Below are 16,950 nucleotides of genomic sequence, written 5' to 3'. Positions count from 1 at the left end.
GAGATGATGTCAATTATTTGGTCATCATTGATGACTCATCAATTTAATTTTTTTTTGTTGATCCGTGGGTAGGTGAGCATTTTCAGAATTTTGGTCTCCCCAATTAGCATAAGTTGTTAACAAAAATTAACTCGCTGTCAGTTTTGTAACGACAATTAAGCATATAATCCGTCTAAAAAATTACTTTTTTCACATTCTGAATGTAGATTAGCGCTTCAAGTTTATGTAATTAACACAAAAACAATATTATTATTGAAATTACTTGCTTAATTATCGCCACAAAACTGACAGTGAGTTAGTTTTCGTTAACGACTTACGCTAATTGGGGGGTCTCAAATTCCCAGGTATGTCTTACACTATTACAACCATGGATTACACCTCTGGGGTGTTCGAGAGCACGGATCCAGCTTCGTGCCCAGGGGGGGTCCCGTGATAAAGGCCCCGGACCCCAGGGGGGGGTCACGTGGTCTATTTGTATGGCCAACTTAGGCTCCAGGGGGGGGGTCATGACCCCCATGAGGGCCAAACACTCACTTGATTTTACAGGCTGTATTTAAAAAAGAATGGAAGTTTCAAAAAAACTCATTCGGTCAAATAAAAAATCGACCAATGTAACGTCTATCCTACGCTTTACACAATAATTTAGAAATCAAGATATTCCGTTACCATTTAATTAAAAAAATGTGTTATTTATTGAGAAATCAATCTAAGAGGAAAAATGCGCGAGTATAGAGGAATGTTCGATTGGAACGAAGTTAAGAAAAAGTCGTGACAAATTCAAATGTTAACGCCCAAGGTGGAAATAATTTTGCTACCATGTGACAAATAGATACACCGCTTTACCGCCGAGAAGATCATTTTCATGTTGATGAAAATAAAAATAAGATTTACTAATACTAACTGATACTCGTATTATATTTTGTGGTTAATAAAAGGGCGAGACGGAACAAATGTTCCTACACTTTTCGCAGAGCTGTCATCCCTAAGCTACCAATATCTACAAATTAATTATAAAAGTTGATCTATCTCGCTTCCGACTCATACCTCTCTACTTTAATTACACAAAACGCTAGGTAACGCACGTACCTAGCGTGCACGACTGGTGCTGCCCTCATTTTGTCGGCCTTTCCATAGTAAATTGTATGGTGTCAAATTAGTTCCAACGGCCAACCGCCCGTCCGCTGCCGCTAGCGATGCTAGCATTCACGTTGTACATGCCCATAAGATGATGTGTATTTGCGACAATCGGCGCTACTCTGTCACGCATGTAGCCAATTGCGAGCTCCTGTGCTAGGCCTACCGCTCCTTATCACGCCACAGCATTTCGAAATGGTAACCTTAGCTTGACAATGCCGCACGGTCGTGTCATTGTCAGTCAAGCATATTTGCCAGCAGCCATACTGATAACACCCCATGTTTAGACATGTCACCGCTGACTTATTTACAACGCCAAAAGCCCCATCTCGTATTCATTATAAAATTGATTAATCATGCACTCCATATTGTAAATAACGCTACCGTTTATTTTCATAAAGATAAGATAAGACCACTGAAGTAGCTGAACATGTATATTAGTGTAGGACGCATGTGATTAGTAAGGTTATACATATTTGAACGGGCTTTATTTTTAATAACTTTAATTAAACGAGATAACCTACTTTTGGTTTAAATGCAGAAGTTGAAATAAATACGTAAGTACTTGGACTGTATTTTCTGTATTTTCCTTATTAATACATTTTTGGGTTAACAAGTACGCAATACGTTTTAGCGGATTTTTTAATGGTTATTACGTACCAATACGTTATTCAATGTTTAAAGAACATACTACATACAAGAGTACCTATATTATTCAAATACATGGGTACAGATGTAGTGCGGAAAGGGTTTCCTTCGTATTTTTCCAGAAACGTTCGTATTTGTCATGCTAGCTCAGTTAATGTCAGTACATCTTGTACTGAGACTGACTGAAATAGCATGACATGTTCGTACGTTTCCATACGAAGGCAAAACTTTACGCACTACATCTGTAGTATATCAACGAGGCCAATAGGGCTGCTAGAAGTAACAAAGGCTGACGTGGGGTACCTACTCTATTGCTACGTTTGTGATGGTTGTCACAACAAAACTACAACTTTGAAAGGAAACAAATCATAGAATGGCGGCTTCTCTTTTCGCTAAAAGATAAATACCATCCGTAACTAGAACAATGACATTATCTGTACTCCGCAAGATAAATTTTAAGTACAGACATACCTATGTACTTCAGTCTGTCATCGATTTCCGAGAAACATCGTAAGTTTTCATGTATTTCAGCGGCCTTTACTTAACCTTGTAAAAGATAATTACATTAATATTTACCACTTTTCCTATTTTGATCTAAATTAATAAACAATGTCAATTTCTAAAGGCTTATTATTAAATATAACTTTCACGATTATATGGGAGTGCCTAACTACAAAAGTTTTGTCGTCATGGTTATGAACAGGTATTTACAGATATACATACATACAATCACGTCTGTATCCCATGAAGGGGTAGGCAGAGCACATGAAACTACTCAAGTTTCAGTGCCACTCTTGGCAAATAAGGGGTTGACAGAAAACGAAATTGTGACACACAACACAATTGAGTGTGTGTGTTTTTGAACAGGTATTTAGCTGTGTGAAATTGTTCGAATACCCCTACAACGCTTAATTTGCTTTGATAAACTCCTACCCACAGATGCGTTTAAATATCTAGACCTATCAGCTGATTAAAAGTAGACGTTATAAGCTCATAGTAAGGTGTATGTTGCATTGCGGAATTCTAATTATTTTTTGTCATCGATAGTGATAAAACTCAAAGCACATCGAAGCGTCGTGCCAATTATTTAGTTATTTGTGGATGAAGTTTAGTTTCACAACAACTCTCAATAATTGTACACAGAGAGATTGTTTATTGATACAGTTTTGGATAGAATTGGGCGTTTTAGTGTTATTCCCGCGATGAATGTGCGATTTACGATCGAAAATGAGCATGGAGTTAGTGACCACTGTGATTACATACGTTGACAAGCCAATTCTTGTAGATAAGTGTCCGGGAGTAACATAATACTGTCAACAATATTCCATACACTTAATAATCTCATCCTTAGAGCGTTTTCACATTGTCCAATCCGACATGTCTGAGATATTAATATATTAATGCGACTACAAAAAAGTCAAACGTAAAAAGTTCCGTTTTATACGTTTACTTTTTATTTGTCGTTCAAAATATAGATATAACGGGTATAATTTACCTACTTTTTGTAGCTTCGTGTCAAAGAAAATACCTGCAGTATCCGATAGAGTAAAAGACAAGTGAAAACGCTAAAATTTAACCTGAATTAGTACTGGCAGATAATAAAAAGTGTTTTTTTCTTACAGGTCTAGACTTTTTAGAACATGGGGCGGACTTCGAGGCAGCTATTTCGGCAACAGGTCAGTACCTATAACAGTGCATTACGACTATAGTGAACGTGCGATTAGCCAAACAAACGCCCCCGTTTTACTTAGGTTTAAAGATTCTTTATTCCCATAAGAATTTGTACAATTCACTTAAAATGAGAATATAAATATTATTAACTTACATTCACAAATCTTCCAAATTCCATAAAGGGGTAGGCAGAGAACATGAAACTGCTCATGTTTTCAGTGCCACTCTTAGAACTGCGAAAGAGGTTGAAATAAAACTATGATATTACATTGAGCTGACAGGTTGCTAGTCCATAGCGGTGGTCAGGGTAAAATTCTTAACTTGTCACCATGCAGAATCATACTTTGAATATGTAGAAAGTAATAATTTTATACATTTTATTTAATATGATTTTCTAGGGTCAGTTTAATTTCTCAAATCAATTTTGCTTACCTATAAATTCCACGGTTTTATTCCACAGGCTTCGGCCGCTTCCACTTCTGCCTGCTGGCCATCACCGGGCTGATCTACGCCAACACGGCCATCGGCATCACCATCGTCTCCTTCGTGTTGCCGGCGGCGACATGCGACTTCCGCATGACATCTGCCGACAAGGGCTGGCTCACCGCCGCTCCTATGTTGGGTGAGTGAAAATTGTTCTACTCTCAGTGTACACTCCTGTATGTTGGGTGAGTGACTGTTCACACTCCTGCTTACACTCCTGGCTTCTGGCCATCACCGAACTGATCTGCCGACGGCGACATCCGACTTCCCATGACGTCGACGGACAAGGACTGGCTCACTACCGCACCTATGTTGGGTAAGTGACTGTTCAGCTATTAGCTTACATTCCTGGCTTCTGGCTATTCTTGGACTTATCACACACAAACCAAAGGTACACGGCTAAATTATAACGCAGAACCAATTAAAAAAGAGAAAAGTTAAAAGTACAGGCTTCCCATAAGGACGACATTTTTATCTTAATAACCTGTCAAGCGACAAGGAAGGACTTTTAACTGGGAAACGACAAACGATACGTATCTATTATTAAGTATTCTGACCAAGACTTTGACTAATAGGTCCAAATGTATTCCCATCAGTGGTATTCATAGCGTTAATAAAAAGCGTTCTGCCACGCACTTATGTTCATAATTCATATGTTATATTTTGGTTATGGCAGTCTTATTTGAAGTGCGGGTGAATCTGCATAATATAAATCTGAATTGCAAATGAGATTCGAAACGTGGATTTAAAGGATTATTCTTCCGGAGTCGTGAAAACCGCGAAGAGCTTGTAATCATGTGTCCTTTACTTACCTACCTTCATTTACTTTAAAAGAACTGCAAAGAAATGCAGGGCCGGATTAAGGGTAGAGCGAGTGGAGCGGCCGCTCTAGGCGCCGAATGGTAAGGGGGCGCCAAAATCGTCATTTCGTGGGCGCACACATAGCCCAAAGTGGCGAGAGGAGCCGGAAATGAATTTTATTCAGATATTGAAAATCTAGATTTGTGATTCAGATTATCTGAAAAGTTGCACCGTTGCACCACAATGCCACCATGTACAACATTCATAAGGTGGGAGTCGTTGCTACTGTTGCTAGGGCGCCGCGAAAGATGTTTCTAGCTCTTGACGAACCACATTGTTGCGAGGCCGAAGGACAATGTTACGTCGCTATCCAAACGCTCAGTGTTTATCCGCAATTGAAAGCGGAGTTCCTCTTAAAGCCAAAGGCGCAAAACGTCTCACAGAGGCGCAATTTTATATGAGTCAAAGGAGTGTTAGCGTGATGATAAACGCATGTCTAATAACCCAAATCTAAATACCCCAAAATATGCCAAAGGCCGAATAACATGAGAGCATATTAACCTATTTAATTCCAAGCTCTTTTGCTCTTCTGCAGTTCTGCAATTAGAGTCGAACTTATCGACTTCTCAATGTCTGTCCAAGTTGGCCATTGCTGCAATTTGCTTTTCTCTCCCATGCCTTGCATTGGCCCTCAACTAAAGCTCAAATCCGACTGTTATCAGTTATTGGTTTCTTGGTCTGCCAGAGCTTGGTCTTTGGCCTCTTTTGTTTCATCACAGCCATTTGTTCTTGTCCTAGTGAACTCCTCAATGAATACGCCGCACAGGAAAGCATTAACCTCGCGTACGTTTGTCCTATAAAAGACAGGGGCTTTTATAGAATCAAGCCCCTCCCCCCACCCTAAAATTATAGGAAAAAAATTCGCGCTCGCTTCGCTCGCGCTTACTATTTCTATCGATACTCATGCAAGTGAAATATTTTAGTTACCTAGTCAAATAGTTGTGACGTTTGAGATGGTCACAGCGTATCTATGAGCAGTTTGGCATCGAACCCCCCAAAAAAGGTTAAACAAGGGGGCGCCAAAACTATATCTCGCTCTACCCTGATCGAGCGCGCGGGCCGGCGCTGAAGAAATGTATATCATTTATTAAACCTAAATGATGACTCAATGATTTATATTTAAGTTAGTATTTTTTATTATAATACACTGTTTGTAGCTTTAGCTACATAATACATAATATAGCAGAAGGGAAAACAGACGAAGAGGAATATCAAGGCAAAACTATTAACTAAATAAAAGAAAAGGTTCAGGTCGTGTCATACCCGGTTTAGGACTTGGTAGTGGACCGGGCGAGTTGGACATTGTTCTAACTGTAAGAACTCATATCCTAAGAAGAAATATGTAACACATCTAGGTAGGTCCGAAGATATTTCAAATGTGGATCGGGCCTAGTTCAAATATTATTGAGTATTTTTAAATAGGGCGGAAAGCGCCGTGAGAAAAATAAATGTCCTCGCACGGCAAACGACCAATATAGATAGTATATTCCCGACACTGCTCTCTCTGTGGTGACCGTCGTGATGAGTATCTTCTGGGGAGCATAATATTTCTAAGCTGTATTCCCTCTTGCAGGCATGGTGATCGGCTCATACTTCTGGGGCTGCCTGGCCGACACCAAGGGCCGCAAGATCGTGCTGGTGTCCACTCTGCTGCTGGACGGCTTCTGCGGCATCGTCTCGTCTTTCGTGCAGATCCTCTCCGTCTTCATGGTTTGCCGGTTCATTAACGGTTTTGCGTAAGTTATTTACCTATATCATTGTGTCTTTCTTTCTTTGCTGTGTAGGGTCCGTAGACACGATGAACGATATCCATTGCAACTGTCTGTGACGTATAAATACGGAAGAGCGATTGAGAGAGTTGCGTTTCATTCGCCACGGAGCGTAAGCCATTAGCCAAATGTCTATGGGCCCAGATCGTATATAAGCAGACTTATTGGGATACCATTAAGTGTCTTTGACCACTCATTTGCGTTTCTCTAATTAGGAACGTGTATGAAAATAATCAACCGTTGGGTCAAACCCAATCAAACTTATGGAAATTATGTTAACATCGATAGTTCTATAGATAGGTTTAGCTAGACGTGACATTTCCTCGAAGTTAAACTGCAATGTCATTTAAGAATGTCAAGTTTGACACTACATATCGCAACGATCTTCAAGTTACAAACTGTCATTCCTAAGAACTTCAAAGGGGACCAAAACGTGATCCTAAATTGCACATAATCGTTACAGATCTCCAGATACTTTTTATACCGTAACAACTGAAACAGTGTATTCAGAGACCAATGGGAACATCCACGCGTCATAAATTTGCTCTATTGAACATCGCTCTCAGAGTTCCCACGACCATTACTAGATCGTAAAATAATAGACTGTCGTATTTTAATTGACGGTATCACGGAAAAACAATGGGAAAAGAGTCGACATGGGTGTTGTTGACACGTTGATGGTACTCATAGTGTGGCATCTATAAATGTGGTTATTTCTTCAATTTTTTTTGTGCCCAGAGGGTATTCCCTAACTTTAAAAAATTCGTTTACCTTCGGGCTACAAAAGTATCTTCACGGTTCGTGTCAATATCAGACGACCGGTCTGGCGCAGTCGGTAGTGACCCTGCCTGCTACGCCGCGGCCCCGGGTTCGAATCCCGGTAAGGGCATTTATTTGTGTGATGAGCACAGATATTTGTTCCTGAGTCATGGATGTTTTCTATGTATAGTATTTATATATTTATATATCGTTTTCTGAGTACCCACAACACAAGCCTTCTTTGAGCTTACCGTGGGACTCAGTCAATCTGTGTAAGAATGTCCTATACTATAATATTTAATATTTATATTAAAAATATCATAGCCGTAAAACTCCCCAAGGGTATTCCAAAGCTATCAACTATGATCCAAAATTAAGTAACTGTAAATATTTCGTTCAGCTGTACCTTTTACTATATTTTTATTTTTGTACAGCTCTAAGGCTGGCTAATTTTATACAGTGTGTAAAAATCGAATGCCACATCAATGGCAACAACCTTAAATATTGTAAATAGCACATTTTGTGTAAGGGAGACTTTCCTTTGTTTTTAAAAACAATAAATTCTGCATTTAAGGATTTATGAAAAATCGCTTGCCTCAGTCGGGACTCGAACCGGTCAAATGTGACAAAAAATAACGTGCCGTATTTTATGATGCAGATTGAAAGGGTAACCCTTTTTTCTCTAAATAACAAATACAATCAGAATAACGGAAGGCCATGAAAATTTGGCACATTATTTGGCACGTTATTTTTTGTCACATTTCACCGATTCGAGTCCCGACGACTGAGGCAAGCGATTTTTCATAAATCCTTAAATGCAGAATTTATTGTTTTTAAAAACAAAGGAAAGTCTCCCTTACACAAAATGTGCTATTTACAATATTTAAGGTAGTTGCCATCCATGTGGCATTCGATTTTTCCACACTGTATATGGATGAAAATACTCGAACTAAAAAACAAAAGGACCATTGACTTCAATTATTTTAAAACTTGTGGACCATAATTAATTGCAGTATTGGACTAGGCATAGTTGGGGAGTTTTACGGAAAAATGACTTTTTTTTCGGGATTTGAGACAGTAATCATTTTTATTTCAGTGTCGCCGGCGCCATGGGTATCTGCTTCCCGTACCTGGGAGAGTTTCAGCAAACTAAATACAGAGAGAAAATCCTCTGCTGGATGGAAATGTTTTGGACTCTTGGTGTCATCTTACTTCCTTGTACGTATCAACCAACCAACTAACAATAGTAATAAACAACTTTAAATCTAGGATATGCAAAAATAAAGTTAATTTCCCATAGAGAATTGCCATTCAATCAGATCAACCCAACTGGCAGGCCAACACCCTAAACCCCACTTAAGGGTATATGAAAGCATTACCTACACGTCCAAATAAGTAGATTAACCCTTAAATGCATGACCTTGACAAAGATTTAATATTCAAATTTGAATTTTGACATGCTGTCAATAGAGTCAAAAATACATAGTGCATATACATCACTGCGCGCATTAGCAATTAAGGGTTAAAGACAGCCCGGGCGCTTAGTGACAGATCCGCTTTTGTATTTGGTGGGTTAACCGACAAATGATGTAACTACCCGAAAAGGTCAAAATTATTTGTTTACGTTTCTAAGACCCACTTGCACCAATCACAGGGTTAGTGGGCTGTCATTTGTCAAATTCCATATAAAATGGTGGGTTAACCCTAGGGTCGGGTCGTTGGTGCAAGTGGCCCTAAGTACCTAAAAGTACAGAGTAGCTAACCTATTTGAAGTTTAAGTAATATTTGCAGAACCCTTACCAATGTTTAATTAATTATAATCAAACTTCGTAACTCTTACTCACCTATCATAAATCTCCCACAGTGATCGCCTGGGCCATCATCCCCATCACCGGCATCCGTATCGAAAGCGGCAGCTTCTCCTACGACTCATGGAACTGGTTCGTTGCGTCGTGCGGCGTGCCGTCCCTGATCCTGGGCTTCTGGCTGCTGACCTTCCCTGAGAGCCCCAAGTTCATGATCGAGTGTGGTGACTACGACGACGCGCTTAAGTGCCTCAAGAGTATTTACAAGCAGAACACCGGAGACGACCCCGATAACTATCCCGTGAGTTCATCATCTCTATTACAACTCTGCTAGTTTTAGTCGAGAGCAACAAAGAAAATATCGCTGCCAAATAGTCTTACCAGTGACGTACCAACCTAACCTAGTGTTGACAAGTAATGCTCCTGGCTCAAGAGCTTCTCGCCTAGAGGGGCCCTAATTTGGCCAAGACATCGTGAGCACAGGGCATTGAAAGAATTAATTGCCAACCGCATTTTATACAGCAGGAACTGTTGACGCTAGCCTCAATAAATATAATGGAGGCTGCACAATTTGTAAGGCAACATACAGAATTATTTCCATTAAAAGAAGATACTTGTAAAACCAGAAGTCAATATAGGAATAAGCTGTTAATACCTAAATCCAACTTAGCTATGTATAAAAAAGGACCACACTATAAATGTATTCAAATCTTTAACAAACTCCCCAATACTATTAAATTCGAACCCACTGATAAATTGTTCAACTCTAAACTAAAATGCCTACTATTAGAAAAATGCTATTACACAGTCGAATCATTCCTTAAAGATAATACACTAGTTTAATGTGACATCGAATTGGTTTAGGACTTTTAACTCATAATCTTTTATATTTCTACAATCATACTATTATAAAATGACATTTATTAAATTAATATCTACATATATTAATAACTTGACCAATTAATTAATACAGCGATTTTGTAAAACAACATACTTACTGTTAAAATTCCTAAATTAATCATTGATGTAATGTATAACCTAAATTAAGTTATATATTGTGTGCCCTTACAGGGTGTCATGAACTGGAATCAAATGTAAACTAACACCTTATTATGTACATGACAATGCAATATTAAATAAATGACTAAAAAAAAAATGACTAATTTTCCATGGTTCAGCACTTAGTTGGTGTTTGTAGGTAGGTACACTTAACTCACATAGTTTAACACTATCAGGCACATGTCCTAGACCAGGACACCAGGACAACTTGCGATTGAGTCCATACATCTAGCACGACTTCTAGTATGGATTCGAGAGCGCAAGTTGTGCTAAACTGCCAGGAATGCAGCGTACATCCTACATGATTAGTTCGCATTTAGATTTTCAGTAAGAACTATAATTTAACGTGTACTTCCTTTGAATTCCAGATCAAGAGCCTCAAGGAGAAAGTGCGAACCATATCGGTGGCGTCTCAGCACTCACAGAAGTCTGTGCGCAGCCTCAGCATGCGCAAACCCAAGGACCTGAAGCGGCTGTTCAGCGAGATCTGGGTGCAGACCAAGGCGCTCTGCAAGCCGCCCTACCTCAAATACACCGTGCTGACCTGCCTTATCCAGTTCGGCCTTACTACGGCGTAAGTTCATAATTATTATAATTTATCATTAAACTATATAGGACCATGATAAATATAACAATGGACTTGCTCCCAACGGCATTACACATCCAAATAATTCAGTAGCTTTGCCTAAAATATGTACGTAATACTGTGAGTCATATTGCACCAACAATGTCAAAAGTTGAGACCATCCGGCGTATCATGCTTCTAATTTTATCACTTATCCACGTGGATAAGACTTCTGTCACGCTTTGGCAAGTATGTCAGTGTGAGAGTGACAGATGTCTTATCCACGTGGATAAGTGATAAAATTGGAAGCATGGTACGCCGGCATATTGTCAATTCAAGTGCAGACTGGTGATTTTATTTATTATCAACAATAAAGTACAGATAGATGTTGCTAAGGATATTAATGACACTCGGAATGACATCCGTGCAGTTATAGTCACAGTCAGAGTCGTAGTCAAAGTACAATAAAAGTGTCTAAAAGCGATGATCGAAGGCCGTTCCGCGTAGGCTCGAAGGCTCGAAGCCTCTAGGAGGTCAGACTCCGCAGTGCTGCCTAGCTACTTTTAGTTTGTTATCTTTACGTATTTAAATACGTAAATGTAGGTAAACTAAATCTAGCCTCAAAACGCTGCTTAAACCAATTGAAGGTAAGATAACACGACCAAATAAGGAGGTCAAAAACAGGTCTGTAACTGACCACAGATCCGCTTGATTTTGTATTTAATTGGTTAACCGACAAATAGTGTAAAAGTCACCTAACCAAGTCATCTATTCCAGCTACTACACCCTGATGGTCTGGTTCCCCGAGCTGTTCAACCGCTATGAAGAGTTCGAGCACAAGTTCCCCAACGTGTCCGCCTCCGTCTGCGATGTGTCCGGAATTGTAACCGAAAAAGTCAACGACGATCCCTACGATTGTTTGAAGACCATTGACTCTAGCGTCTACATGCATACCCTGATTGTCGGTCTGGCGTGCATCCCGACTTCCCTGTGGTTACCGCTGTGCGTTCATAAACTTGGAGCCAAATTCTTCTTGAGTGAGTATCACTAAAGCATAACCTAAGGCTTAGTCTGTAGTCATTGAGGAAGCCAACGACGATCCCTACGATTGTCTCAAGACCATTGGCCCTAGCGTCTACATGAATACCCTGATTGTCGGTCTGGCGTGCATCCCGACTTCCCTGTGGTTACCGCTGTGTGTCCACAAGCTTGGAGCTAAATTCTTCTTGAGTGAGTATCACTAAAGCATAACCTAAGGCTTAGTCTGTAGTCATTGAGGAAGCCAACAACGATCCCTACGATTGTCTCAAGACCATTGACCCTAGTGTCTACATGCATACCCTGATTGTCGGTCTGGCGTGCATCCCGACTTCCCTGTGGTTACCGCTGTGTGTCCACAAGCTTGGAGCTAAATTCTTCTTGAGTGAGTATCACTAAAGCATAACCTAAGACTCAGTCCGTAGGTAGTAATTGAGGATGCCAACTAAAACTCCTTCATGCCTGAATACCAGTGACTCCAGAATCTACATGTATACTCTGAATGTTGCTACCTTAATTACTAAATTGCACAAGTATCTAATCATCAACGTCTGCACACAACATTTCATGAGAACCGATTAAGAATTGCTACCTATAGAGGAATTAAAGGAGAACAGTCGGACATTCGAAATCTATTTTGCCGAAACTGATATGTAAAATCTTCGCTAAAGCTTCGGCCACTTACTAACTGACATGTTGTATTCCAGTTTTCAGTTTAACGGTTGCCGGCATCGTCACGGTCGCCATGTACTACGTGCAGAACTCCACCCAGAACCTGGTGATGTCCTGCATCTTCGAGGCGCTCACTTCGCTCGCCATCTCGCTCGTCTTCTGCGTGCTGGTCGACTTGTTCCCTACGAACCTTAGGTAAGCAAATCTGTAGAATACGTTACTCTGTTATTTAAGATGGAAGATGTTACAATATTTTACATATAAAGTGGAGAATGAGATACACTTTAGATAAGTGAACCAAAATATTTAGTTTGTTTAGTTATTAAGACGATTAAATGCCGATGTGACCGATGTCATACCAAATCATTTTTTGATAAATTCGACACCTAGATTATTCGGGGGCGATTAGGTAATCCTCATAAATTCACGAATGATGCCTGAATGCCCCTGAATAAAAAACTATGTAACTCTAGTAACATTTATTGGTATGGCGATTATTTTTAGGTTCTAAATTATCTGTTCTAAAGACTACCTATTAGCATAGAGGAATAAGTAAGGGAAGATTTGTAACTCCATACATCAGTAAATGCGAGTTATTTGTAGTGACATCTATCGTCATTCACTCGTCAATCACGCGCCAACTAGCGTAAATTATCAGTACTGCTACTCGACACTAGGTGCCGACAGTATTGCGACCGCCAAAAATGTAATATTAAAACAATTTACACCTTATATTATAAGCTGAAGTAATTGAAAGCAAAGTACTGATTAATACTATTGTAATATTAGCTAAAAATTGTTGAGCAATAGACTTTTTGTTCGTCGTGACGTCTATTGACAAGTAGCAGTACTGATAATTTACGCTAGTTGGCGCGTGATTGACGAGTGAATGACGATAGATGTCACTACATAAACTCGCATTTACTGATGTATGGAGTTACAACTCTTCCCTTACTTATTTCCTCTATGCTATTAGGAACTTTTCTTACCAATTTACTGGAAAAGAAAAAAGTTAATGTAGCTGGTTGAGCCGCAAAGATGCCTAGCGCGAGATATATTATTGTTAACAATAATTTTAAAGCAAGAGTAAATAGGCATCTCATAGGTAAGCGTGATCCACCGTAAACCGCATTATCACTTACCATCAGGTGTGATCGTGGTCAAACGTCTACCTATTCATACTAAAAAAAAAAAAAATAGCTGTAACATATTATGGAAATCCCACGAAAATCCATATTTCTACCATATCGTGTGCAGGCATTATACTTCCCGCCAGCGACTACACATAGCCAATAAAGGGAGTACCTAATAAATCCTTATGTTCCAGGGTAATGGCCGCCGCGCTATCTCTGACGGCGGGGCGAGGCGGCGGGCTGATCGGCAACCTGTCCTTCGGGTACCTCATAGACATCAACTGTGTGGTGCCCATCGCGATATTCTCATTCCTGCTCTTCAGTAAGTACCCCTTTGAATTTCGAAAGCCAATAAAGTCAAAAATGACACGCGCCGCTAAGACCCAATATGAAATTTTATTTGTTTCAGTAAAAAAGTACGATAAGGTTAGGCACGCAATGTAAAAAATTAACACTATAAAAAATAATGAGAGAAAATCGAAATTATAGTACCAGAAATCATTCTGGGTATACATACCTCAACACAATCAATACCAGACCAAAAGGGCGCACTACGTCAGTTCAGAACTCAGAACCCAGTCGTAAATTATAATCGCCCTTTTGTATGGTGAGAACCCGCCCAGCGGGTTCTTCGGCACCAGGGGGCCGATTTTTGAGTCTCACGGCGTTCGAATTCAGAAAATTGTCACTGAAAATAATAGGCAATTCACCGTTTTCAACCGGTATTTTAGTGACAGTGAGACTCAAAAATCGGCCCCCTGAGCAAAGTTTACGAGTGCCCACCAGGCGTGTTCTTGGTTGCCAAAGTGTTAATACATATACCGACCTTTGTAGACACGACGACGAATTTATTAACCCCAAAGCTTGACTAGATTCATAGACATAATCACTACACTAATGTCACAAATTGTGGTGTCAATTGTGTCACCATTATTTTGCATTATTTACTATCTGCGTTCTTCGAAAAGTACTATGCTCTAAGAATACCCTAAAGCTAGGAACATACTACGCGGACGTCCGCGGTCGCGCGACCACGACCGATCAGTGTGCACAGTCTTCGGGACGTGGCTTCGGCTGACATAAACATCCAGCGAGCCAGATTTCGATCGGACGTCCGTGCACTCAAGGCCACTTCCACGACCGACGACCGATAGTTTGCACAATTCAGTGTATATTCATTATACAGATCGCGTCCGCGGTCGCGACCCATAATATGTTCTTAGCTTTATGCATAGTCCCCTAGTATGTGACACAATTGCTAAAAACATTTTTTTGTTACAGTGGCTGCCTTCCTCTGCTTCTTCTTGCCAAAGACAGGCCAAGAGGCACTGGACTAAACTACCAACGAGTGCCATCAACTAGTGACTTAGACTTTCAGTGTAGAAATCACTACGGAGTTGGGCCCTTTCCTGATTTGCCAGTTCAAAACAGTACTGCGACCTGATTGGCTCAAATTTTGCCAATCAGAGGACGGTATGGCGTACTGGCCAGTCAGAAAAGGGCCTTAGTGTACATATCATTTAGGATGTAAATATTGAGGACTTAAGTATTATTTATTATCGAGATACTTAGAATATTGTGTCGCGATTCGAATGGGTACCTATCCGACGCTCGTTACCTACCACTGTGATTGAATGCAGTATTTAAATAATGCCTTATTAATGTAATGTATGAAATGAACGTAACAGTATTTTAGAGTTGACTGATATTACAGTGCCCGTAAATTATTATTATTATTAAAGGTCAATTTACCTTATAATTAAACTTTTGGTTTTATTCCTATTCCTATTCCTTTAAGTTTTTTTTAATGCAACTAAGCTGGATTTGATATAATTTCTACCAATACCGACGACATTGTAAATACTAGGTAAGGTACAGCAGGGCAAATCTCGACGGGGGCAATTGTACCAAATCCATTATTTACATTATTACACTATGATGTTGAGTTCTACATGTATCCACTGAACACGCCTACCATGTATAACCGTTGGACACTCTATTTGATAATGCAAATATTGTAAAACATGGAAAAAATGGACCAGTTACATTTGCCCCGCTATACATTACATTTTATTCTTGTCATAAGAAGGTAGAAATTCACGGGAAGGTTTGACTGGTTAGGTTTGATGATTCAATTGATAAAATATCTTGTATATAAACAACTTACATTTATTTAAAATAGATTAGATTACACAATATATTATTAAAAATAGACATACAGCAACAAAATTTAACATTTTTTTGTTCATTATTTTACACGTCAATATATTATTGTGAAAGGCGATTACTAGAACGATCACGAAAGCAGTGTCACATGTCGACCTTAAGTAGATGTACTAAGGTTCACTTCTGGGTAATTCAATGAGATTATAAGTAAAGAACTTAGGATAATTAGTATAAAATACTTATCACCAATGATTAAACTGCACTTCGTAATTGAGTGAACAGAAAAGAAATTCTTATTTTGTGTGAAAATTTCATTTTTAAGTGTATAATTTTTAATTAGTGAAGTTGTGTGTTTCGATTATGCTATTATTACTAAAACACTTATAACTCAAGTATTATGCAAGCATTTGGCAAAATACATATTCCCTGTTTAAAAAATTACTTGTAAATAAATGTGTAGGTATAACCGCATTTAGCAAATTTTCATTTGAAGACTAAATATATATATTTTTTTAATTTACATATACTAAAAAAATGTTTACTGTTATTGAAAGAAGTAATTACAATCGTAGATCATGTAATACATTTAGAGATGACATTAAAAAAGTGACATGCTATTACTATAAGAGACCAGTAGTTCTTCCATTTCAGAAAGGTAAACTTCAACTCATATTACTATTATATTATAGGTTATCCTGGTCAAAGTCTGTTCAGATCTGAGGAATTAGTTGCTAGTATATGACTAAATGAGATTGTCTTATGCGATTCGTAGTAAATATGATTGTCATACATACAAATTTAATACAAAAGTTTAGTCACCTGTGCTCTGATGGTTCTAGAAAGAGCGTAATTTCCAGTTCCTGCCTAACAAGACTAAAATTTGTCTCCCTTAAACTCACTGCAACCCTAACGTCGCATTCGTCAGATCTGTACGGACCTTTCCCTTTAATCCCTCTTCCTAAAATATAAGGGACCGTTGCACCTACGATTGTAATCAGACCGCTCAACTTCACCCAGTAGAAAACTATGAAAATTCCCATACATAAAACAATTGTGAGCGAACTGTGTGGTACAAATGATCCCAAGTGTAAGGCCTGCCTAATATGAGCGTGTGGCGGGGCGGGGCGTGCGGCGTGAATGTCAAACAATTGAAGTGTGAGCGAGCATTGTTCGACCGTGAGCTACTT

General features: G+C 39.2%; 1 protein-coding gene across 2 annotated transcripts in view; it reads left to right on the top strand.

Moving 5' to 3' along the window:
• LOC125224691 (synaptic vesicle glycoprotein 2C-like) overlaps nucleotides 1-15,361 on the top strand; it is a 29,528-nt gene extending 14,167 nt beyond the window's left edge. Inside the window, exons 1-11 of one of the 2 annotated variants that reach the window (XM_048128122.1) lie at nucleotides 2,995-3,067; nucleotides 3,405-3,458; nucleotides 3,914-4,075; nucleotides 6,371-6,533; nucleotides 8,422-8,543; nucleotides 9,190-9,431; nucleotides 10,558-10,763; nucleotides 11,532-11,791; nucleotides 12,500-12,659; nucleotides 13,792-13,919; nucleotides 14,879-15,361. In XM_048128122.1, coding sequence (XP_047984079.1) covers nucleotides 3,010-3,067; nucleotides 3,405-3,458; nucleotides 3,914-4,075; nucleotides 6,371-6,533; nucleotides 8,422-8,543; nucleotides 9,190-9,431; nucleotides 10,558-10,763; nucleotides 11,532-11,791; nucleotides 12,500-12,659; nucleotides 13,792-13,919; nucleotides 14,879-14,934 — 1,611 coding nt within the window. In that variant the 5' untranslated portion in view covers nucleotides 2,995-3,009 and the 3' untranslated portion in view covers nucleotides 14,935-15,361. Of the gene's footprint in view, nucleotides 1-2,994; nucleotides 3,068-3,404; nucleotides 3,459-3,913; nucleotides 4,076-6,370; nucleotides 6,534-8,421; nucleotides 8,544-9,189; nucleotides 9,432-10,557; nucleotides 10,764-11,531; nucleotides 11,792-12,499; nucleotides 12,660-13,791; nucleotides 13,920-14,878 lie in introns of those variants that run through there. The other variant, XM_048128123.1, reaches the window with a different exon arrangement.
• The last annotated feature ends 1,589 nt before the right edge of the window (nucleotides 15,362-16,950 follow it).

The sequence above is a fragment of the Leguminivora glycinivorella genome, chromosome 3 (genome assembly GCF_023078275.1).
Source record: "Leguminivora glycinivorella isolate SPB_JAAS2020 chromosome 3, LegGlyc_1.1, whole genome shotgun sequence".
Lineage (NCBI taxonomy): Eukaryota > Metazoa > Arthropoda > Insecta > Lepidoptera > Tortricidae > Leguminivora > Leguminivora glycinivorella.
The sequence above is the reverse complement of the archived record's forward strand: the minus strand, read 5'-3'. Positions and strand labels throughout refer to the sequence as shown.